The sequence below is a fragment of the Phodopus roborovskii genome, unplaced genomic scaffold (genome assembly GCF_943737965.1).
Source record: "Phodopus roborovskii unplaced genomic scaffold, PHOROB, whole genome shotgun sequence".
Lineage (NCBI taxonomy): Eukaryota > Metazoa > Chordata > Mammalia > Rodentia > Cricetidae > Phodopus > Phodopus roborovskii.
Window position 1 is genome coordinate 7,107,143 of NW_026126599.1, and position 24,512 is coordinate 7,131,654.

At 48.2% G+C, this 24,512-nt stretch overlaps 2 protein-coding genes across 5 annotated transcripts in view; one reads left to right on the forward strand and one right to left on the reverse strand.

The window, feature by feature from the left end:
• Positions 1 to 24,512, reverse strand: part of Ptcd1 (pentatricopeptide repeat domain 1) — a 35,467-nt gene that overhangs the window by 7,593 nt on the left and 3,362 nt on the right. Inside the window, exons 2-6 of the mRNA XM_051205484.1 lie at positions 24,373 to 24,480; positions 3,496 to 3,995; positions 2,455 to 2,595; positions 1,196 to 1,414; positions 341 to 442 (exon numbers count right to left, since the gene is read on the reverse strand). Of these exons, the coding sequence (XP_051061441.1) occupies positions 341 to 442; positions 1,196 to 1,414; positions 2,455 to 2,595; positions 3,496 to 3,995; positions 24,373 to 24,480 (1,070 nt within the window). The remainder of the gene's footprint in view (positions 1 to 340; positions 443 to 1,195; positions 1,415 to 2,454; positions 2,596 to 3,495; positions 3,996 to 24,372; positions 24,481 to 24,512) is intronic.
• Cpsf4 (cleavage and polyadenylation specific factor 4) lies at positions 5,447 to 20,251 on the forward strand. Of its 4 annotated transcripts, XR_007835836.1 has the most exons (9): positions 5,447 to 5,659; positions 8,147 to 8,197; positions 11,130 to 11,282; positions 13,417 to 13,512; positions 14,028 to 14,121; positions 15,166 to 15,238; positions 16,320 to 16,384; positions 16,683 to 16,853; positions 19,381 to 19,434. XR_007835836.1 is itself a non-coding variant. In XM_051205478.1 (8 exons), the coding sequence occupies exons 1-8, from the start codon at positions 5,557 to 5,559 to the stop codon at positions 19,447 to 19,449; spliced, it is 810 nt and encodes a 269-aa protein (XP_051061435.1). In that variant the 5' UTR covers positions 5,448 to 5,556; the 3' UTR covers positions 19,450 to 20,251. The 4 variants fall into 4 exon arrangements, 3 of the variants coding, with proteins under 3 accessions (XP_051061435.1, XP_051061438.1, XP_051061436.1); XM_051205478.1 differs by lacking the exon at positions 16,320 to 16,384 and having other exon boundaries at positions 5,448 to 5,659; positions 19,381 to 20,251; XM_051205481.1 differs by lacking the exon at positions 16,320 to 16,384 and having other exon boundaries at positions 5,449 to 5,659; positions 16,761 to 16,853; positions 19,381 to 20,251.

Consider the following 24,512-nt stretch of genomic DNA (forward strand, 5'->3'; position numbering starts at 1 on the left):
GGTGTCCACAAAATGGAGAAGAGGACCCATAATGATTACCAAGAAGGCCTCCCACCCCACCCCCAACAGTGATTACCATGAAGGCCAGATGACAGCAGGTATATAGAAAACACCTGACACAGTGGGCTGAAGAGAAGGCTCAGTGGTTAAGAGTGCATATTGCTTTTAGAGGACCTGAATATGGTTTTCAGCATCCATTTCAAGTGGCTCACAACGGCTATATAACTCCAGCTCCAGGTGAACCCTTTCTGGCTTCCTGCACACATACATACAATTTAAAAACAAGAACCAAACAAAGATAACCCTGGCATCGGGGGCAGGGCAGAAAGGCAAGACTGACCTGTACAGCTTGCCGGAAGCCTGACTTCTTGTCCTGGATGCAGCCCATGAGCAGGAAACAGAAGGTCTCCTCTGTGACAGCATGCCCCTTGTGGATGATTTCCTGGGTGAGAGAAGAAGGCAGTTTCCCTCAGAACCTACAGCAAGGCCCAGACCAGGTGGTGTCTGACTTAGTTCAGTACAGGTCCATGTACCTCTAGGGAACAGGTGCCTGGATGCAGCTTTGGGACCAGTTGAGTTGGAACCAGCTCCCCAGTGAAGTATTTAACTACTTCCCTGCTACCTCCAGGCCTATCTTCCCAGCTCTGCTCTCAGAGTCAGCAGCATCTGCAAAGCTGACCCCAACAGCCTCTGTACTGAGGTCCTAGAATCATATGACTGGTTTCCAGACCCACCACCAGCAGCAGCCAACTATGGGCATAGGTAAGGACAAGGCTCTGAGCTTCTCAGCCTCAGTTCCCTCATCTGTGCAAGAATGCACCTTCTAGGACATCTGAACAAACATTCAACCAAGTAAGATAGGTCTGTACAGGGTGAGTACAATCCTCGCCAGCCTCTTCAGTGTTAAGCTGGGCAAGTCCTCCTGAAAGACACTCCTACCTCTCAGAAACTCCTGTCCTTTCACTCTCACTGGGAACCCCCTCTCCACCAGCACCATCTTGCTCTCTTGCCTACAGCCCACCACTGTCTGACCGAGGCCATAGAAAGTAAGGTTGTGTTGGATTCGTATGTGAATCCCAACGTAAAGCATGAGCTGTCTCAGCTTTTGTGAGTATTCCAGGTGAAGGGAGGCAGGTGATCTCTCTCTCATACACTGGGCCTGACTTTGAAAAGCAGGAAGAAGGGGAGTCCCAACCTTGAAGACATCAAGGCACATCTTGAGGTCTGCACACTTGGCAGCCACCTTCAGCAGGGCATGATATGTTTTCAGGTTGAGCTGCAAGTTTCTGGCCCGGAGCTGCTGTCGGAGCTTCAGTGCACTCTGCAGGGCAGAGTCCTTCCAGGGGGACTCCGCACAGACATTGAATAGAGCTGTGTATGTGGCGTCCGAGGGCTCCAGATCTCTCTTCTTCATCTGTTGAGATGGGAGAAAACTGAAGGAGGTCCTAGGAGAAGCTGGATATCGGGATCACAGCCACTTAAAGGACCTCAGAGCGGTCTGTTAACAGATCCAACTACCACAGGAGCTAAGATTGACCCAAGTGGCACCTCATATCCAAACTGCTGACTCCACCTGGGAGACTATGAAAATTGAGCCTGCACTCTTGGAAATGTCAACAAGAAACCATCCTCCTGGGGCACTTGAAAGATTATTCTAGAGCTGGTGTATTTTATCTGATGGCTCTATCCTGAGGCCTGACCAGCTCACACTGACTGTCCATGGGGCACAGAATGGGTCTGTTCTGGGAAAAGGGGAACAGTGCTCACTGAGAGCTCATGAACCAGTGAACTCTCCTCACAAACCAAGGATGATGTCATTCAGAAAGATTAGTACAATCATTCTTTTAGATTAAAATGTCCTTTTAGAAGTACAGTTTTGTCTGGTATCTGGCATCTTAGCACTCAGGAGGCAAAGGCAGGCATGAATTCAAGGCCAGCCTGATCTACATAGTGCGTTCCAGGTCAGCCAAGTCTACACAGTAAGACTCTCAAAGAAACAAAACAAAAAAGAAGTGCTGTTTGCTCTGGCCACAGACTGTGAGGACTCGGGTAGTACACCAAATAAGAGGACTAGCGTTAGCAAGAGTCTGCTGAAGTAAGAATTCCCTTTGCTTCTGGCCCCAGGAGAAGATAGGTTGTCTCTTGTTTGAGTCTACAGTTGTCCTGTGTAAAGCTCTTTCTTGATTCATGAATGAAACAGGAGCAGGGTTTGTGTGTGACAATTGTTGGGACTAACTGGGCATGGTAGCAGAGAAATAAGGGGACACATGGGTTTTTAGCAGCCCAGGCACATGATGATGCATGTCTCTGTCACCTTGCTTAATTCCCCAAGAAGAACTCAACTTGGATTCAATGTCAACAAACTTATGTCATCTGCCCACAATGATTATGCTCAGGATCTACACCCAGCATGCACTTCAGAGCCTTGACCCTAGTCATCTGACCCACACTCACATCATTATAGAGCCTGAAGGCCTTCTTCAGGTAGCCGGCGCGCCCACAGCCCCCAATCAGCACCGTATAGTTGCACTCCAGAGGCTGCAAGCGCTCCTCCTTCAGCATCTGCCTCTCAAACAGATCCAGGGCCTCTGCCAGCTAGGGGAAGAGCCAACAAGAGAGAGGACTCAGGATGGTTTCAGAGACTTTTAGCAAGCCAGGGAGAGTGGGGCATACATTAGACAAGAGGATCAAAACCATTCTAGGCTACACGGTATGTTTCAGTACAGCCTGGAACTCGTAAAATATTGTCCCAAAACAAAGGAAAACCTCAATAAAAATAAAAGACCCCCAGAAGAGGGTGGAAAGGTAGAGGGACCCTTCTGACATGACACAGGACAACAGCTCCCTCCAACTGCAACTTCTGCCCAAAACAACCTTTACCCCATCTCTAATTTCCTACACTGTCCTGTCCCTTAGTTTACCACCAGGTGTGATGGCACACAAAATAAGCTGGGTATAGTGGCACATGCTAGGTAATCCCAGCACTCAAGAAGCTGAGACAGGAAGATTATGAGTTTTAAGTGAGTACCAGTCAGCCAGGGCTGCACAGCAATACAGCCTTGAAAGAATGGTACAACTATTAAAGTAAGTTTGAGCTGGCCACAGTTCAGAGGTCAAGTTGTTATAAGAAAAAATCATGACTGAAGGAAATGTGATACAGTCAAAAAAGACTGTGGGATTGCCATGTAGTGAGTTAAAGATAGCTAGGGGGCTAGCAATATGGTTCAGCAGATACAGGCGCTTGCAGTGTGAGCTTAGTGACCAGAGTTCGATCCCTGGGCCCCACATAAAGATGAAAAAGAAGAAGCAGCTCTACCAAGTTGTCCTCTGGCGTCTACATGTGCACCATGGCACAAACATTCACACATGCACAAAAACACTAATAGGGATCCAAGGACTGAGCACTGAACACCCCAACTCCAACAACTGAGAAGGCTGCACTGCCTCACATAAAAGGCCAACCCAGCAGAAAGGAAAACCCCAAGGATCCCGGACCTTTCCTTCCTTGATCAGACGTTTGCACTGGAAGAAGTACCAGTAGGGAGTATTCCTCCGGCCCTGCCATGGTTTGGGCTCCAATTCTTCCTCCTCATCACCCTGCTCCTTGAGCTGCAGGTTATACAGCTGAGCTGTGGATTTGTGGAAGAGTCTCCGGGAGGAGTACTTGTCAGACAGGGTCCCAAAGCTCTCTTCGTCATCCTCTTCCTCCTGAGGAGCCACAGTGCCGAGCTCACTGGAGTCAGAGCACAGGCTGCTCATGTTCTGGCTCCCTTGCCCCAGGGACAGGTGGGAGAAAGAGCTGCAGAAGGCCGTTGACACCTGCCAATGTGGCCATGCCGCCCTCAGCTGTGCAAGTCCCTCCTTGCTTCCTGTCCATCGGGTAGAGCCAAGAAGATCCAAGTGTTGAAGAACAGACAGTCCTATGGGGTAGGGACCAGAAAAGAGCCGGGAAAGTCTCATGAGGTCTACCACTGGCCTTTTTGTGCCACCACAGCCTGAAACAAATCAAGAAAAACAAGGAAGTCACATCAGCCTCAGTGGAAAACTTGGAAAGATGAGAGTAGTTACAAGGGTGGCTTTGAGTTAGGAAGGCCTGGCTCAGGCTGGGGATGGGGAGTGGGAGATAATCTCAGCACTTGGTGGGTGGAAGAGAATCAGAAATCCAAGGGCATCCTCAGCTACATGTCAACTTCAAGACCAGACTGGGCTTCTTGAGATTGTCTCAAAGTAATAAAAGAAGAGAGCCAGGTGTGGTAGCACACGCCTTTAGTCCCGGTGCTTGGGAGGCAGGAGGACTTCTATGAGTTCAAGGTCAGCCAGGTCTACATAATGAGTTCCAAGCTAGTCAGGGCTACAGAGATCCCTGATTCAAAAACAATAACAAAGAGGGCCTGAGCCTGTGTCAGCAGATAAAGGTCACGCTTGATGACCTGGATTAGATCCCTGAAACTACTTAGTAGAAGCTGTGGTGTAAATTGTTCTCTGACCTGTACATAGAGGTGTGCTGTGCAATGAATATATATGCCTATGCACAAACAAATACGTCTATGTGTTTAAAAAAAAATTCGCAGGAAAGCCGGGATGTCGGTGGTGCATGCCTTTAATACCAGCACTAAGGAGGCAGGGGCAGGAGGATCTCTGTGAGTTCGAAGCCAGCCTGCTCTACAGAGGAAGTTCCAGGGCAGCCAAGGCTACACACAAAATTCATGGCTCCTGCTTCCCGGAATGCACCACCACCGCCAGGCTCAGGATAAACACTTTGAATCCAGCTCTATTAGGAGGTTGACTCTCCCTCCAGAGTCTCACGTAATCCAGGTTGGCCAGGAACTTTTGATTTCCCGCCTCTACTTGTCACTTACTAGGATTACAAGTATGCACCAACACTCCCGGTTAATACGGTGCTAGGGCTCGAACCCAGAGATTGGAGACAACCACTTAGCCAACTGAGCCACATCTCCAGCCTCCTTGCCTGAGTTTTAAAATCTCTGAATTAGAGATACGCAGAAGCTTTCTACTCGTAGGGGGACCTGGGACCCTCGGGTCGCCCCTGCCTCCTCTCCCCAGGCCTTCAGAGCCTGGGCTTTCTCATATGACCGACGCCCTCGGGTCCAATTTCGGCCGGGTTCCCGGGATTCCTACGAAGGTTAAACAGGAACTCACTCGGAGTGTCCGGCGCAGGGAGTCCCTGTGAGGCGTCCTCAGCGTCGCAGGGTTTCGGGCCGAATCACCTTTCCTCTCTTCAGCACATGCGCCAGAAAACCCGCGCAGGCGCACTTTGCGTCGCCGCCTTTCACATTCTTTTTGATTGCTGACCAAAAGAGAAGAGCGTTCGGCTAGCGGCTAGCCAGGCCTGAGGGAGCGGCAGAACTCCGCGCTCTATTGTTTGAGTCTGATAGGGGGAGGAAAGGACCGGCGCGGGCTTGGGAGCTCCCGGCATCCCTTGCGGGGCGGCGGCGGCGGCGGGCGAGAAGGAGAGGACGGCGGAGAGCGCTGTGAGTTGGGGAGGGCGGCTAAGAGACCTGAGTGGGAGTCGGGCCGGAGGCCGCCGCCGCCGCCATGCAGGAAATCATCGCCAGCGTGGACCACATCAAGTTCGACTTGGAGATCGCCGTGGAGCAACAGCTGGGGGCGCAGCCGCTGCCCTTCCCTGGCATGGATAGTGAGCACTGGGCCCGGCGGGTGGGCGACGCCGATTCTAACCAGGGTCTTCCCAGCCTAGAGTCGCGGGACCCTCACCCTCGCCCAGCTCCTCCTCTTCCGTCCTGGGACGTTCCCTTGTCACTTGAACTCTGGAGTCCTTTCCTTGGATCCTTGATCCCCGGGGACTGCTCCCTGGCAATCCTCGGGACAGCAGGACTGTGTCAGTTGTTCCAGTAGTTCTTCAGTGAACGCGTGTTGTCCTGAAGTGAACTCCTGTCTCCCTGCTCCAACTAGAGCAAAGCCCGAGAATGCCTGCCTCCACCTCTTTGAGCGCTTCTTTCTTACTTTCGTCAGAACTGGGCGGTTAGTAGACCTTCATTCCAGGTTGCTTGAGTTTTGTCTTAGTCCTGGGATCTCCTCCCCTGTCCTGGAATTTCTTTTTTTTTTTTTTTTCTCACTATTCCACCTCCGGGTCTCTTGTCCCAACACAGTTCCCTGGGGGAATCCTTCTCTCTACTGTCCCTCTTTAGATGCTGATGGTTTTCCTATGCTGGTGGGATGTCTTCGTTTTAGGGGAGCCGCTCCAATTCCGACTTAATCTGTCTTTGGCCAGGTCGTTCTTGCACACACACCATGTCCACTCTTAAACAGTAGGCGTTTGCTTGACTTGATGCCACTACCTTGAGACTATGGGACAGCATATGTAGGGCAACTCATTTCCTTCCACTCAACACCACAGATCCACAAGCCTGTGGAGGCAGGCGCAGTAGGAAGCCCCTCACACACCCCTTCCCTTGGAGAGCCAGGGATGTGCATAGCCTGGGTACCGCTCCAGTTCAGTTCCAGACTTGTTAGGTACCCCGGGCATTCACTTTTTTGTGGTTGTGTTGTGTGTGTCAAAGTCCAGTAAGGCTACAGACCCTCCTTGCTCATCCCTATGATGATGCTCTTTGAGAAATTCTTATCCATGTTCCCAATCCCCATTACTGGAATTCTGGCCTTAAAGAAGTGAGCAAGACTAACTGCAAAATAGAAGGAAAGGCCAGGCGTTGGTGGTTCATGTTTTTAATCCCAGCACTTGAGAGGCAGAGGCAGATGGATCTCTGAGTTCGAGGCCACCTGGTCTACAGAACTAATTCCAGGACAGGCTCCAAAGCAATACAGAGAAACCCTGACTGGAAAAAAACAAAAAACCAAAATAAAACAAAAAGAAAAATCACAGATACTCTTAGATGATATTTTTGTTTTGTTTTGCTATTGAGACGGCTTCATGTAGTCTAATCTAGCTTGGACTTCTTATGTAGCCAAGGATGACCTTGAACTCTGGATCCTCCTCACCTCCACTCAGTTTCTATAGTGCTTTGTGTATTCGTGTCTGCCACTCAACTGAGCCACATCTCCAGCCTTTGTTTTTTCTTATTTATTTATTTTTGTGTTTTGGGGCAGTTTGGCTATATAGTCAAGGCTGGCCTAGAATTTACTATGTAGCCCATGCTTTTCTTGAACTCTTCCAGCCTCAGTTTTCTTCTCCCAGGTTCTGGAATCACCAGCAAAGATTTGCCCAGCAAATCTTTACATTCTACCACTTTAACTGTGACCTAGCAAAACCTGCCTGCTTCTGTGAAGCCATTGGATCTCTTGGAAGGTAGCAAGATGAGCCACTTGAGTGGGCCAAACGAATGCCATCTCCTGTTTTCGTTTTTTAAGTTTGTGTTCTGAAAATGCACAGTGATGAATCAGTGAAATCTGTGTATGAAGCCAAGAGTTGTTTGTTCAACAGTCATAACTGGTAGATTTCTAGACTCAACAGAATAGATGGCCCTGGAGCCACTAACTGCCCCCACGTCCTGACTTTATAGTTTTGTTGCCCTCCCAGAGCTGGCTGCACCAGTGGGGATGGAAGGCTGTGCTCCTTTGTGATTCCATGTGGACCACGCATATTAAGGGCTGGCCCGCTTCTTGGTCTTTGCTGCTAGTCTCAGAGGCACCTGCCTGCTCAGGAATCTGTCCCTGCTCAGAGGCATCATCTACTCATTGTTTTGTCCTGTGAGACCATTCATTCCCTCCCTCTAATGTACCTGTAAATTAACTCTCCTGGGAGGTCTGAGCTGGGGGTAATTAACTTGTTTCTGTGATCTTGTGTTCCTTCTTGCCTTCTCCACCCACTCTTAAATGTCTTAGAAGCTATGGGCTTTCAGGAGGTTCTCAAAAAGAACAATGATATTTAGTTCACCACAGATTTGGCCGAACAAGTGATGTGTACTTTGAGACAGGGTCTCACTGTGTAGCCCTAGCTGGTCTGGAACTCAGTACGTAGACCAGGCTAGCCTAGCTCTCAGAGATGCACCTGCCTCTGCCTCTTGAGTGCTAGGATTGCATGTGTGTGCCACCATGCCAGGCATAGGCTTTGTGGGTTTTGCTAGCTCACTACGCCCTGGATTAAAGGTTGTAAGAGCCTCCCATTGGTAGCTGGCTTTGGTTGATAACTGGTTCTTTCCTTTTACAGAGTCGGGGGCTGCTGTCTGTGAATTCTTTTTGAAAGCTGCATGTGGCAAAGGTAAGCAACCCTTGACTCCCTCACATCCTTCCTGTGGTACCCTCCTTTATCCCCTATCAGATTAACAGGCCACCATGTATCTGCTCATATATCTTTTCCTAAATGAAGCTGTGGCTTGGATGGATGATGAACTATTTTACCCAAAAGATAAACACAGACTGAGCTGCCTAATTTAGAGGCTGCCTTCTTGGGTCACTTTTCCTTCTCAGACAAAGAGGTCATGGAGGCTTTCAGGAACTTCTCATGGTCCCAGAATTACATGTGGCCATACCCAGTGTTTGAATACAGGCGTTTTAAAAATTGCAGTGTGTACAAGCTGTTTCTTGGTGGCTTCTTAGTCAGACTCCATCGCTCTTTCTTCTGGGGTATTGTTGAAACAAACAGAGGCTATGGGAGCCTGGCTGTCCATATAGAGGTATTAGTGGGCAGGACCTTATGTGTCATTCATACACCTGGGATCTTTTTCTCTCTCTGGGAATTTATTTAGGAAACTAAATTTTAATCAAAGTTTGAATAGGGAAGACAAGCCCATAGCAAAGGGATGGTTTGAATGGGTAGATTAGTCTAGTGAATTTGGACTTCACAGTGTAGTTATTTGCTGCTGAAGCAGAAGACTTGGAGGTAGATCAAGTAGCTTGACTTCATGGTTTCTTGTCAGGATATCATTCCTTCATTGTATCCTAATCTCATCCCCCCAAGTTGGCTCAGCTATTCTACCTTCTGACTGTTATATGGCTTGATTGGCAGGCTGTTGTTTTTTCTAAAACTTGAATAAAACTGTCTTTGACTTATTTTTGAGTCCATTTTTAAATTCTTTTATTAAGAATCCCCAAAGGGAACCCCAGATAGTCATACACTATGGGGTGTAGGGGAATCCGACTTATTTTTGAGTCCATTTTTAAATTCTTTTATTAAGAATCCCCAAAGGGAACCCCAGATAGTCATACACTATGGGGTGTAGGGGAATCCACAAGAGCCTGTTCAAAGGGGTAACAAGGATTTATTAGAAAACACTCACAGATACATAACAAAGTAGATATCTGCCATGGCCTTCCGTTCTGCCCGTGAGTGAATGGAGCCCACACAAGAGGGGTGACTGTCCCCCTCTTTAAAGGTGGGGGGTCACGTTGGCAGACAAGCTCCACCCTAAGGCCTGTACCCCAAGTCTATTAAGTGGAGTGAATTCCTACAACAGTGGAGTGCCTGAAATTTCCCCAGGAACATACCACCCATCTTTTGCTACAGAGCCATTCTTAATTCATGGCACTATAGCTGTCCCATAGCTGCTAGCCACATACATGTGCTGATCAATTAAAATGTTTAGGTATAGTTCTTCAGTCACACTGCTAACTCAAATGCTCAGCAGTCATACGAGGCTGGTGGCTGCTATACTGGATAGTAAAGATGTAGAGCATTTCTTTCCACTGTTCCCAAAAGTTTCTTCTGGGAAGAGCTGGTCTCGTCTTTCTTAGTCATAGCCTGTTACAAGCAGTTTTTCTACCCGCCTGGACCCCGGAACTGCACCAGCACCAAATAGCACACTGAGACACTGTATTAGATATAAAGCTGTTGGCCTGTTACTACCATTTCTTATTGGCTAGCTCTGTCTTAAATATTAACCCATTTCTATTAATCTGTTTTTATCTTACCGGAGAGGTTCCGGAGTTCTGCCCTCTTGCCTACATGTTGAATCTCCTACCTCTCCCTGAATTCTCCTTATCTTAGTCCCCACCTATCTTGCTTTCCTGTTGGCCAACAGGGCTTTATTCATTAACCAATAAGAGAAACATATTTACAGAATGACATCTCCCATCAATAGCCTTATTTTCTGCAGACCTTTCAGCAGTCCTGGCAAACCATCAGTTACCAGTATGACATCTCCAGGGGATTGCTCTGGATAGGATGTGTCTTGTTGCAGACAGACACTGCTCCTGTTTGTGTATGTCACATCTCTTCAGTTATAAAGTTGATCTTAATCTTGAGGCACGTTTAATAGGACATGACCTGTCTGGAGTCCAGGATTCTGCTTATGGCCCTCCATCCTTTAAGGTTTACTCTTGTACCACCCACCCCCCCCCCCCCCGATTTGTCTATTTTTAGTACCTATGTACCACTAGAACTGTTTGTTTATTTAAGGAACCAAGTAACCCCCGCCCAGGGCTTGTTATGGATCTGTGAAATTGTGACATGACATTTTGTTGTTTTGAGACAGGGTATTAATGTGTAGTTCTGACTGGCCTATGTAGACCAGAGTGTCCTTAAACTCAATGAAATTCACCTGCCTTTATCTCATGGGTGCTAGAATTAAAGGTGTATGCCATAGTACCCAGCAGTACTCTAGTTGTGTTTTTCTGAAATACTTTAAACTCATACATGGCTGTTCAAATATAAAGTGGGGCTAGAGAGATGGCTCAGGGGTTAAGAGTACTGGCTGCTCACCCGGGCATTGGTATTGCACACATGCCTTTAGTCCCAGCACTCGGGAGGCAGGGACAGGCAGATCTCTGTGAGTTCGAGGCCAGTCTGGTCTACAGATTGAGTTCCAGGACAGGCTCCAAAGCGATATAGAGAAACCCGGTCTCAAAAAACAGAACAAAACCAAAGAGTACTAGCTGCTCTTCCAAAAGACCCAAGTTCAATTCCCAGCACCCACATGGCAACTCACAACCATATGTAACTCCAGTTCTAGGGGATCTGTCTCCCTCTCCTACTTTCTGGTCTCTGCAGACACCATGGGCAAATGTGGTACAGTGACAGGCAAAACATCTGTACATCCATAAAATGTAATGTTTGCTGGTATACCACCTAAACCCGTATTGCCTTCAGAGACACCGCTGCTAGTATCAGGTGGTTCAAAGTGTAGGGTAACAACTCCCTAGCTCCTCCTGGGTTGATTTCTACCTGAACCTGTATACCTCTTCACTCTTGGCAGGTGGCATGTGTCCATTCCGCCACATTAGTGGTGAGAAGACAGTTGTGTGCAAACACTGGCTAAGAGGACTCTGCAAGAAAGGGGACCAGTGTGAGTTCTTACATGAGTACGACATGACCAAGATGCCCGAGTGCTACTTTTACTCCAAGTTCGGTAAGGCACATAGATTCCTTGGGAGGCTCTGCTGAGAGTCAAGCATTGGCAGAGGAGGGAGCTGCTCAGGGCCCACTGCATCTCTTGGTTTCTCTCATCTTTTCAGAACTTGGACAGAGCCTTGGCCCAGAGCCTGAGCTAGTTCTTCAGTAAGGGGGAGTTATTGTTCTCTGTAATAGCTTCATGTCCTTGTGGCACTTCAAGGTTTGGGACACTTAGGGGTATTGTGACTAAGAAGGGCCCCAGTGAGCAAGCAAGGAGGCTGGCTAGAGACTTTGTCTCTGCTCATGGCAGCCTTACCCCTAAAATCGTGTTTCTTCCTTCTGTCTGGGAGTGTGATACTAGGCAATAGCATGGCTATGTCAGCAGTCCTCGTAATAGCAAGTGTGGAGATGCCTTCTGGTCAGAGTGAACCTACTCTTCCCTGAAACTCAGAGTGCTTTTGAGCTCTGAGTAGAGATGATGAGGCTCTAGTGTTTGGGGGGCCTGGATGGAGAAGCAGGAGCAGAGTGGAAGTGCTAGGGCTGGCGCAGAGCTTAGTCCCCAGCGGCTCTGCTCTGGTCTGCTGTTAGCGGTGTTCCAGGTGCTCTGATGGTCAGCCCAAGGACTTCTGTGGCCCCAGACCCTCTACACTGCCAAGAAGAAAGTCCGAAGGCTCCCTGAGCCTATATGGTGAGCTGAGTACTGGGTATGTGTTGAGCTTTCAAAGCACTATTACCAGAGGAGATACTGGTCGTTCCAGCATCTCAACAGGCTTGGGGTTTGTTATTAATTGTGGGTTTTGTTTTGTTTTGTTTTTGAGACTGCCTTGCTCTATATTTTTCTGTAATTTACTATGTAGAACCGTCCTGACTTGACTCTTCAGTGAACCCCCTACCTCACTCAGTCTCCTAAGTGCTGGGCTAACAGATGAGAGTCACCGTGCTTGGCTTTGAATGCTGCCACGTCTGTTTTTTGTTTTGTTTTGTTTTAATGACATTCATCATTGGTAATAACTCTTGTTTTGTTTGTTTTTTGAAGCAGTATAAGCTGAGAGGTCAAAACAGTCAGAAATAGGATGAGAGCTTCCTAGCTCCCTACCTTGTCAAGCTTGTCCCATTTGTCACATCCATATCATTACCATCTCCTACCCTGTGACCCATAGCAGTAGGGCCCACCCTCTGTAGGCTGTCTTAGGTTATTCTGCTTTTCTGCTGGTGGCCACAGTCCAAGCATACTCTCATGTCTCTAATGGCCTGTCCTTTGTAGAGCAGTCTGCCTTGTGCAGATGCTGCAGCTGCTGGCAGATGGACAGTACCCTTGTGGATCCTCTCCCTCTAGGTGTTAAAGAGACAGACTTTTCCTTGCCTGCTAGAGTTTTGCTCCAGTGGCCTAGAGTCAGGTAGTTGATAAACTAGGGGGATAATAGAGAATGAATCATGGGAAATGCTGTGTAAGATACAAATAGAGGTAAGACACACCTCAGAACGAGCTTCAGCAGAGTGATCTGATCTGGGAAAGGCCTAGAGGGAAGTCCTGCTCTGAAGGCTAAGAAAGGACCTCTAGTGGCTGAGGATTCATCTTGGGCAACAGGGAATCCATTGTGGCACTGGGTCTATAAGCAAGCAAGTGGGGTGGGGCATTCCTCTACATTGTAGGTAGATGTGTTAGCATTGATTGCAGGGGACAATGTAGAGCTGCATCCTCATGCTGGAGGTCCAGCGCCTGATGTTCCTGCGAGGTGCTGGTCCACACATGTTATCTTCAGCAAGGCTTACCCATACTACCACAGAGACCTAGCCTTTAACTCCCAAATAGTTCTCCTAATGTTTCTCCTAAAAATTAGAGTTCCTCAAACTTTCTCTGGGACAGCTCATAGATGTGAAGAGTCAGTAGAATAGCGATTTCCTGGTTTCAATGGATGTACTTGAATATCTGGTCCCCTGCCATCCTGGGACACCCTAGGCTAAGCTGTACTAGAACCCTCCCAGCAGCAGTGATGTGTGTAAAGGCAGAAGTTTTCACAGCCCCACAAATTTGCCCTCAGCTAGCATATGAGCAGGCTGGTCCTGGCCATTAGAACCACCTAATCACTTTGCTTTGGGAGACAGTCCCAGCATAATTCCTTGAGTCTATATGTCTACACTTCCTGCAGGGGAATGCAGCAACAAGGAGTGCCCCTTCCTGCACATCGACCCTGAGTCCAAGATCAAGGACTGCCCTTGGTATGACCGTGGCTTCTGTAAGCATGGTAGGTGACAGGAGGCCTCCTCAGGCTTACCTGATCCCCAAGGCTACCAGATCCTCTTGGGACATCAATTCCCCTGCCCTAACTGGCTCAGCAAAACCTGACTTGTGGCCAGTGAGCCTATGTATCTATTCATTTATTTTCTTTATGGCAGGGTCTCACTGTATAGCCCAGGCTGCCTTTAAAGTCAGTCCTCTTCTGTTGATCTCCCAAGTGCTGGGATTTCAGGTGGGCACTACCATGCCTGGCTCCTGCCATTTCCTACCCCTTGTTTCCCTTGAGCTTCCCAAGGAAACTGTGAACATGGTGTTCCCACTTGCACTTTTGATGAGCTAAGCAAGGAGAGGCTGTGGTGCTGCCCACTGTCCCCTGTGAATAAGACAGGAAGCCAACATTTGAAGCCACACTCTGGTTCTCTGTACCTCTGGCAGTCTGAGCGGGGCTCTGACTGGTAGTGGGACAGTTAAATATTACCTTACTGAAGGAAGTCTGAATGACCTGAACGCTGGGCTTTGCAGGTCCCCTGTGCAGGCACCGGCACACTCGGAGAGTCATTTGTGTGAATTACCTCGTGGGATTCTGCCCTGAGGGACCCTCGTGTAAATTCATGCAGTGAGTATCCTGGTACCAGCTTTGGTGCTCCCCTCTGCGTATGTCCTAGGTGCAGCCAGGCTTGAGTCTGGGTGGTGTCCACCCTAGGGTAGGGTAGAGCTGGGAAGTGGGGAGGAGCCACTGCTATATCCGCTGCTGCTGCTGCTCCTGCTGCTGCTTCTAGAGCCCAAAGGCAGCTCTGTCTAGCCCAGCATTCTGTGAGCGTGGGCCATTGGGAAATCTGGTGGAAGCTATGGGCCTGTGTTCCGGAATAGAGCTCATACAGTACCCTTTATGGGAATTAGAGATTCATCTGTGTTGGCCTTGAATTTGGTGTCCCATATATAGTAGTTCATGGACCACAGGCAGGTGGAAGACAAAGAATGGTCCTTTCCCATATACAAACCCCCTGAGGTTCAGGGCTCAATCATTGGTGTTGGTGGTTGGTGGTACCTGGTCAAGTGCAGAGCCATTTGGCTCTCTGAAGCTGGGCTTTTCTTGTCTCACAGGATTAGCATCCTTCTAGTCCATAGCCTTGACCCTGGGAGTCTAACTAAGTACTTGGTAGTTGTGGAACTGGGCTTCTTCTGTCTGAAGTGACATGGGGACTGAAGAGAGCCTTCCTTCCACTGCTGCTTTGGGCCACCTTAACCAGCCTGCAGCAGTTGTATAGTTGCCTGGTTTGTCTTGTGATCCCTGCCTTACTGAAGGCAAGTGTCCAGTGCTGCCACTGGTTCTTGCTTCTAGATGAAAGCCATGGAGCTTGCATCTGTTCTAGGGATGCCTACTTGTCACTGAGTGCTTCTGTACGTTGTCGGAGGTTCTGACACTCCAGTTAGACTGCATGGCGAAGGGGCTTTCTTTCATGCCTCCTCTCTGCACAGCACAAGTATCAGGATGGCCACGTCTCCTTTGGAGCAGCTTGCCCAAGGGTTCCATCATTAGTTCTTTTGTGCTAGTCTCACCCTGTGTCCTAAAGTTTGGGTTGTGCTCAGAGGGTAAGTGTGGTTTTCCAAACACCACCGGCTCTATCTCCTCTCATGCCCTGTTGTCTTCTCTGGCCAGCCCTCGATTTGAACTGCCCATGGGAACCACTGAGCAGCCCCCACTACCACAGCAGACACAGCCTCCAACAAAGGTATTGTACCCTTGTTCCTCCCTGGCCACAATGGCCTGTAGAGACAGTCTCATTATCCACTCAGTGTGAGGTCTGCTGTAAACCCCACTGAGGGACCTTGTGAGGAGGGCAAAGGGGGGAGGCAAGAAAGAGGCAATGTACCCTCGTTGCAACAGAAAAATCAAAGCAGTTTGCTTGTTTTAGAAATGGAGGGCAGCAAGCCCCAGAGCAGGAGGAAGATGGGTCCATGTAGCAGAATCACTGTAAACATGGGACTGTACAGTGTGGCTCAGTGGTTTCTGCCTTAGGAACTGTGAGCAAAGGCACAGGGGCTGGGCCCTCATTGGCTGTCCTTGCTTCTGAGCCAGAACCCTCTCTTTACAAAGGAGGAAACTTGGCCTCTCAGACAGAGGGATTTGCAGGTTTACCCGATGGGCTACTGCCAAGCAGTGGCCGATGTAGGAGCACAACTAAGGTTGACTGATAACTGGCCAGTGCTGGCACGGTTCCTGTGGGGATTACTGTCACGAACAGGAACAAAAGACTAGGCAGCCCCACAATCCAGTCAGTGTTTACTCCTGAGCTCAAGGAAAAGAGGGAAATGCCGTGGATAAATGGGGAGGTACAGTAGTGCTCAAACTACGGCCCCCTGGGCTTGTTGACAGGCCCAGAGGAAGGGCTGGCCTGCATTACAGGCAGTGCCTTCAGCAGGCTTCTGCATAAGCTAACTGTCCTTCTGAAGCCTTAAGTCAGGTGCCATGTCCCCTTTCAATTCTTCCAGTGTCAGAGCCTGAAGGGGCCTGCACAGAACCCCCCACACCCTCAGCAGATGGTGGCACCAAGCAAATCAGACTTCTGAGTAAAGCCAGGCAGTCTCTGGCACCGGTGCAGCTGATAGCCTGGGGGGCTCCTAGCTCTAGCCTGACATTTCCTGGCTCAGAGCCAAGATCCCATCTGGTTGGAATGCCTTGCTGTGGAATCCCTAAGAGCCCCATTCCCCTTTCCCATGTGACTCCCTAGAGGAGGGCCCTCTCAGCCCCTAGACTGCAGGCCAGCGTGTCAGGCTCCAACTGTTTTTCTGTGACTGTTGCTCGCCGTGTAGGCTGCTAAACATCTGGCTGAACCAAGCGTTCATCCTGACCTGAAGCTAGAACCTCAGAAACAAAAGTAAGGCCTGATCATGCCCTCACCCCACTTCCCAGAGACTTCCTATTGTCTCTTTCATGTTTTCTTTTCTACTTTTAGTTCTCGTTTTTTGTGTGTCTGCATGGTGTTTTCGAACAGCAGCTCCTGCCATCATCACCAGAACTTTCTTTTTGGCCCACTCTCCTGGGGCAGGCCATTGCAGAAGCCCTCTTCCTGCTGGTATGCAGAAGAGGTCCCGTCCTCCTTTTTTTCCGTCCCCATTGGTAGTTCGCGTGCACGTGTTTTCCGCAGTAAAACCGTGTTGTGTAACTCTTTCCAGCAAAGTAACAATCCGCCATTACAAAGGTCGTCCTCCTTGATCCAGTTAACGAGTCAGAACTCTTCTCCCAATCAGCAGAGAGCCCCGCAGGTCATTGGGGTTATGCAGAGTCAAAACAGCAGTGCAGGCAACCGGGGACCCCGGCCGTTGGAGCAAGTCACTTGCTACAAGGTGAGTCCTAGGGGTATGGGTGGGGGCCATTGGGGGCAGGGTCTTCACTTAGTGGTCATTTCCTCATCTCCCAGAAGTGTTATTGCTGGTTTGAAGAGTAAAGGTAGGTCATCATACTTACTGCTCTACCAAGACAGGGTGGAGGAAGGTACACACATGCTGTTGAATGAGCGCTGTGCTTGAAATTAGAATTTCCATAAAGAATAGAACAAAATGGAGATGCTTCAGGGTAAAGTGATGCTCATCAGCCTATGTGTGCATGCCAGAGGAGGACAAAGTTTTGGGCCTACCCTGGTAGGAACTGGATAAGGACACACCCCAGCCTATACAAGAAGTGAACTCTGAGCGACAGGCAGAGAGTCTCATGAGAGTTTATAGTTGCTTACTAGACCTTATATGAGTTTGGGCTTGTGTTTACACCTTTGGTGAGAGCTAAAAAATTAAAAGCTTGAGGGTATATACCACTGCCAACTCAAAGGAACAAGTCCCCTCATGCTCTGGGGGATGTGTTCACAACTAGCCTTCTGTAGGATGAACTTGTGATTAAAAAAAAAAAGTCACAAAACTGGCTGGGAAATGTTCCACATGTTGAGTTAGCAGTGACACCCATAGAACTATATGTATGAGGACTTCAGGTGTGGGAGGTGTCTCAGTGGGTAAGACATTTGTTTTGTAACCATGGGGACCAGAGTTTGGATCCCTAGAACCTACATACATCCCAGGTGGATGTGGCATCTTGCCTTTCCGGCTCATTAGTGAAGACAAGATCCTGGAGCTAGTCAATGATCTCTAGGTTCATTTGAGACCCTGCCTCAGTAGAGAGAAGCAACACTATGTCACTCTGGGGCCTCCACACATGGGCAAACACATAGGTATAAGCATGCACACACACAAACAAATGCAGAAAAAATACTAGAGGGAAATAGCTACGCATGCACACACATACACCCTAGAGCAAGCCTAGGCTACATAACATTCTATCCTCTTTCTTTGTAATATAATAGGCTCATTCCATGGCTTTGCCTGGAAATCTGACCTTTTTCAGAGGCTACATACATCACCACAGCTTATTTCTCCAGGTCTGTTAAAAGACAAGTTATTTATGGCTTTTGTTCCTAATAGTAGCACTGATTTGAACACTTGGGCATTAGTTAATTCTTGTCTGATGTCCACTGTCCTTTTTGCTGGCAGTTCTGAGTCATAGAATGCTCCTATATAATGGCCTTAGGTAAGGGCATGGCCTAGGGCGGTGCCACACAGCCAGGCATTGTTTGATACCCCATTCTATCCCAGAAAACTTTGTATCCCTGGGGGAAGGGAAGGCAAGCATTTAAAACTCAAAGCAAATAAGTGTGTGGATTCGGGTGCCTTGAGGGCACCAACTCCATATTTCCTCTCCAATTCCCCTGACTTGCTGGAGCCCAGTAATTTCTCAAAGAGGCATCCTAAAGCAGTTTAGCTGTCTGTTGCTCCCATCTAGCACTATGAGTAAAGTCTCCTCTGTAAAGCAAACATTTAGGTCCTGAGACTAACAAGACAGGGCTAGGGATACCGGCTACTACCACAGCTGTGGTGCACTGTCTACATTAAACGTTTTGTAAGAGTCTGCATTCCCTGAGACCAGCTATGGTGACAAGACCTGGAAGTGGGGCTTCCTGGTGGTCACATCAGTCTAAGAGCTAACTGGCTGCTCTCTAGACCACTCATCCACACACAAGCCACATCTGAGTGGTGGTTTGGTAGCACTTGAGAGCCAGAGGCAGGCTCTGTGAGTTCAAGGCCCACCAGGGCTACACAGTGTGAGACCTTGTCTCAAATTAAAAAAAAAAAAAAAATAAAAGAAAAAGAAAAAATATTAACAACAGAAAGAATCGAAAACAAAACGTGCTAGATACTGACAGATTGCTACTAAGGAAACCAGGACTGAGTTCCATGGGCATGGGAACTTGATGGGGAATCAGCAGAGTTATGGTCCCTTGTAATCTCCTGCCCATTGTTCACTTCTGGATAATTCTCTTTTGAGGTGATAAAAGACAGGCACTACAGAAGGGCTAAGTTAGGGTTAGTGATAGCTCTGTCGGTTGACACAAAGGACTGTCAGATTGCTCTGGTCCTGTGATCAAAGCCTGTTCTCAGATAGCTAGAGATGTATATAAGATCCAGGAGGGAAAGCTTCAGACATAGCCTACCCTCAGTGTTCCCAGCAATGGCTCCCTGAATTGGGCCAGGAGCCTGGTGGCTGCTGTGGGGTTGGTCCCTCCTATCTTTTCTAGGAACCCCAGATGTTGGCTCAGAGGTAAGGAGATTGGCCTGCCCTATGGAGGGGCAGCTGTGGGGAGCTCTTAGAGGTGCTGTGGGAGCCTGTTGGGCAGGCCTGGGCCCAGTGCAGGTGTGGTGGGGCTGGGGAGCTGCTCCCTGGGTCAGCTGCATTGCCTCTTCTGAGCTTCACAGGGTGTAACTAGGTGGGTACTACCTTAGATAGCATCCCAAGTCTCTTGTTTTTCTCTTTCCTTCCCCTTATTCCCAGTGTGGTGAAAAAGGACATTACGCCAACAGATGCACCAAAGGGCATTTGGCCTTTCTCAGTGGACAGTGACAACAGCTGGAATCTGGAGCAGCCTGAGAGCCCTGCTGTTGGGAACAAGCACTTAGGTGCTGAATGTAGTGCTGGCAGGACTGGCTAGGGCCACAGGCACACCTGCCGGGGCTCATTTTGAGGGGCCATGTCTGTCCTATCATTTTGCTGTAATCTTTTTTAAAAAGAAGGAACATGTGCTTCAATTGGGTCCCTTGAGCCAGTTTGCTTGGATATCAGTGCCTCATTTTTTGGATTCCTTGCACACTGCCCTCTTGGGGACAGAGAAGCTAGGAAGGTCTGTACTTCTTGGTCCTGTGTGGAAGATGGCCCTTGGGGCCTCATTAAACACCAGCACCTGGAGAGGATGGGTGGCTCATGTGGGGCTGTGGCCAGGTCAGCCTGCTTTCTCGAGTCCAGCTGAAGCCTCAAACTGTGCCTATGAATGTGACTTGAACAAGGGAGCCCTTCCAGACAAACTTGGAGCATCCACTGCCTGGCCTGGCCCTGGCTCTTTAGAGTCAGGATCCCAGGCCGAGCTGCTTTTCTGGGCTTGCTTTCTTGTGGAGACCTGACAGTGCTTCAGGTACACCTTCAGCCAGTGCTGCAGACCACCTTTAAATAGCTGACCCAGCTGATCTGCGCCTACCTCCTGCCAAGCAAGCTCTGTGCTGTCACTCAGACCCCTGTGGCATGCAGAGGCCACCCATCCTTGAGCCTAGAAAATGTGAATCCATCACCTGCAACCTGCTGGGCAAGTGGGCCTATCCAAGTTCAGTTACAAGAACACTTTTTATGAAGTTGATTAAAAAGCTTGTTTTTTTAGCCTGTTTCATTACTTTAGTGACTCCTGAGGAACTTCCCTTTTAGTGGGTATCAGTCTCACAAAAAGAAGTCACTGCTGTTGAGAAGTGACTTTGCATGGTACCTCATGTTACCTGTTCAATCCCCATTCGTGTAGGTTCTGTGCAGTGTGTATTCTCCATTCCTCTCCATTCTCAGGAGGAAAATTGGTAGGTTGGCCTTAAATCTTATTGAAGAGGCAGAAATTGGGAGTGCTTCAGGGAGAGTGGTGAGCTTGCTTCAGGCAGGCTGGCACCTCTTAACAGCCATCCCAAAGTTTAAACTCTAGCCATTTTACCTGCATGCTGGTGGTCATGCAGAAAGGAAGGGTTGGAAGACATTCAGACTATCCCCACATCCCTTGCATTGTTAAGATGTCCTGCATTGTTAAGATGTCCAGGAGAGGTGGCTTAGTAGTTAAAAGCAGTGGCTGTTCTTCAGAGGCTCCTAGTTTGATCCCTAGCACCCACAACCATCTAACTCCAGTTCTAGGAGATCTCATACCCTCTTCTACCTTCTATAGCATCAGGAACACAAATAGTGCAGATATATATACATATTTATGTACTATATATATATATAGAGAGAGAGAGAGAGAGACAAAAATGCCCATACACAAAATAAAATGTTGCTAAGGAACAAAATTGTAATTAAAAGCATTTGCTGCTCATATAGAATACCTGGATTCTATTCCCAGCACTCATATGGCAGCTCATAACTAACTCCAGTTCCAAGGGATTCAATAGCGTCTTCTAATTTTTATGGGCATCAGGTACATGTGCATACACATACGTGCAGGGAAAAAACTCAAGCACAAGATTTCTTTAAAAAGCTAGGTATGGTGTCCCACATTTTTGAGATCAGCCTGGTCCGCACAGTGAATTTCAGGATAGCCAGACTTAAGTCTAGAGCCCCCACACCCAACTGTCATGCATGAGTCTGGGCCCATGCTTTATGTTATGTCTGCCAACCAAAGGCCGTAACACCTCTGAACAGCCACAGTACTTATGGTATGACAGGTCTCTGGGCACTTGAAACCCCAGATGACATGCTACCCCACAGTGAGCTGGGACACAATCCCAAGCACACAGTGGTATGCAGAGCCCACAGGCTCCATGAGCCAAAGCACTGGGTTGTGTGTCAAGGGTACAGAAGCACAGAACAATGACTACACCAAGCAAGCAGTACATGAACCAGTCAGTCACCTTTTATTAGACACTAGTTCCTAGTCAGGATTTGAAGATTCAGCCACAGTTGAGTTCTTCATGGATGGGAGTGGGACAGGCGGTTATGCTCTGGTGTGCAGTGCCATCCATAGTGACCCTTCTTCAGTGGTACTTGCGTCGCCGCTCATGTTCTAAAGTTATGAAAAAACAGTCTCTTACCATGTGTTCCAGTGACAGCAGCAGGCCACAATCACGAGAATCCTGTACATTTCTTTCTGGTGACTTAGGACCTGCCATCTGGCTAAGTTCTTCCCACATCAGATGGCTACACTGGTACCTTAATAGCATCTCAACTACAAATGTTGCCCAGGTCCAATGAAACTGGCAGAAGTTGGTGCTGCTATGAAAACAGCCTTGAAACTAGTCAGAGGCTGATGTTCTCAGTCTCCCATTGGCTTCACCAGCCCAGATCTGAGGCTGAGGACAGCTGTGCTTTGCCAGAGCACTGTACAGACACTGGATCGTACTACTCAACCTACTGCCTTCTTCACACTGGCTGCTAGGAGAATAAGCCAGTTTTCAGCAATGTCTATTATGTTTCCCAAGCACTAAACTTTAGCCTAATTCCATCTTACTTTTCCTGTGTCCCTTTTCATAAGCTCCACACTTAAAACCATGCCATACATGCCACATTACTGTAACTTCCTCTCAGATGGAAGACCAGGAAAAGGGGCATCTCAAAGCTCCACTGCTGACAAGGTGGACTGCCACATCTAATAAAGCCAGCCAATACCAGCCTCCTGGGTGGCAAGAAGCTGAGTCACACCAGAGCACTTACTGAGTTCCTTGTAAGAAATGCAATAGCTGAAAACCACGTAGGCTGCCAGTACCATGTTAACCCCCGAGATGCTGCCTTTCCGCACATTGATGTATTTGTTGTAATACCGATCGTAACCTGCAACAGAGGAGGTGTTCATTGCCAATGTGTCTGACAGGGTACAGTGGTATCCCTAGGACTGAGAGCAACTCACCGTACACTTAATTGATGATGGTGGACAGCACAAATGCTCCATGCAGTTCTGTTTCCATGACTCAAGACGAGTCCCAGAGCTTATGCCCATTTAACAGGGCATCTATCCTTTTTTTTTTTTTTTTTTACTTTAACCTTGTAGTTTTGGCTCAGCTTGTTAATCTTTGCTCTTCCTTCACCCCAACCTCCAGCCTGGGGACCCTTTTACTCTAATTCTGTCCCAGATTCCAGTCCCCACTAAGGGACACTTCACCATAGCCAACTAGGTTGACTAAGCCCTTCATGACATAATTGAGTGCCTTAAATATAAGTAGCCAGGTGCACTCAGCAGAGAGGGTATAACATGTTCTAGTTAGTGGGAAAAAAATGGAAAGAGCCAGGTGAGACAGTGCACTCTGTGTGGAGGCAGAAGGTTTGAAAGTTCAAGGCATCCTCAGTTCCATACTGAATCTGAGGCCTCCTATTTGAGACGATCACATAACAAGGCACTACAGATGTAAAGGCAGGGGGATCTCAAGTTGTATGCCAGCCATGACTATACAGTGAGATCCAAACAACAGTAACAAAACAGAACAACAACAAAATGGAATGTTCTGATAGGCATTAAAAGTTTAAAATAGCAAGGATTGCCTGGGAGGAGCTATGAGCATAGACCACACCAATTTCCTGGACAGTTGTAAATAGACATGGGGGTAAAAGGCAGAATATTCTGAGGGTGGAGAGAAAGCCTCAAGCTAGGCCAAGTCACAAGGTTGATAGCATAGGGTGGCCAGATTAGGAAAACGGGAATCCCTGAGGAGGCCAGAGGCCATGCATGACTCTACCCAAGATCTGACCAGTCCTGTACTTACCTAAGTGCACAGGCCTAAAAGATGTGCCTTTTGAAATGTTTTAGGAAGGGCTTAAAGAAGGATGAGCATGGTACAGGCTGGTGACCATCATGCTGCAAACTCATTCCCTTCTCAAATAAGTCTTTGTAGATTTTTCTTTTTGAGACTAGAGTCTCATGTATCATAACCAACAAATTTGGTATATAGTTAAAGGTGACACTGAAATATAGATCCTCCTGCCTCTAGCTTCCTAGTGCTAGAATTACAGGTGTGTGTAAACATACCTGGTTTTTTAGTTTTCTCTAAGACAGAGGCGCTGATTCAAAGCAATAAAATTATTTTGAGCTGGGCATGATGGTACCATTACTTGGGATACTGAAGCAGGTTGAAGGAAAGTTCAAGGCTAGCTTGAGCCTAACAGCCTCAAAAGACACAAAACATTTCCTAGGCTCAAGCATCTCAGAGCTCGACTTCGTTGTTTTTTATGTGTATTCATGCAGATAGTGTGTGCTCTCACATTCACAGATGTAAGAAAAGTGTGTGGAGGCAGAGGTCAGCATTAGGTGGCTATCTCTATCATACTTTGAGAAAGGGTAGCTCACTGAACTTGGAGCCAACCAATTAGCTAGACTAACTAGAAGCCAGTGAGCTCCTGGGAGGGATCCTCCTGCCTCTGCTTCTCAGTGCTGGAACCACAGGTACGCCCTGCTTTTAACATAGGCACTGGGAATGCAAACACAAGTCTTATGCTTGCACAGCAAACACATCACACACTGAACCATTCCCCTTGCCTACACAGTCAGCTTTTGTTTTGTTTTATTTCAAGACAGGGTTTCTCTGAGTAACAGCCTTGGCTGTCCCTGAACTCACAAAGATTCAGGCTTGTGCCACCATGCACAGCTTTGCAATCAACCTGTAACAGGTTCATGCAAACACAGAATCAGGAGTTAACCACATCATCATCATCATCACCCCCTCTACAAAAGCAACAAATCTCAAGACAGACTAACTCACTGCAAAAAGACACCCAAAGACTAGAGTACTGCTTTTGTCTGGCCACTCATAAGACACTGACCTCTCTGGAAGGCTCCCACAATGCCACTGGGGGTGAAATTCCGCATCAAGATCCAGCTTGGCAACTCTCCAAGTTTAACCTCCATGAGCTTCTTCTCCTTCAGTGGCACTGAAAGAAAAACACAAACACAGAATAACCCT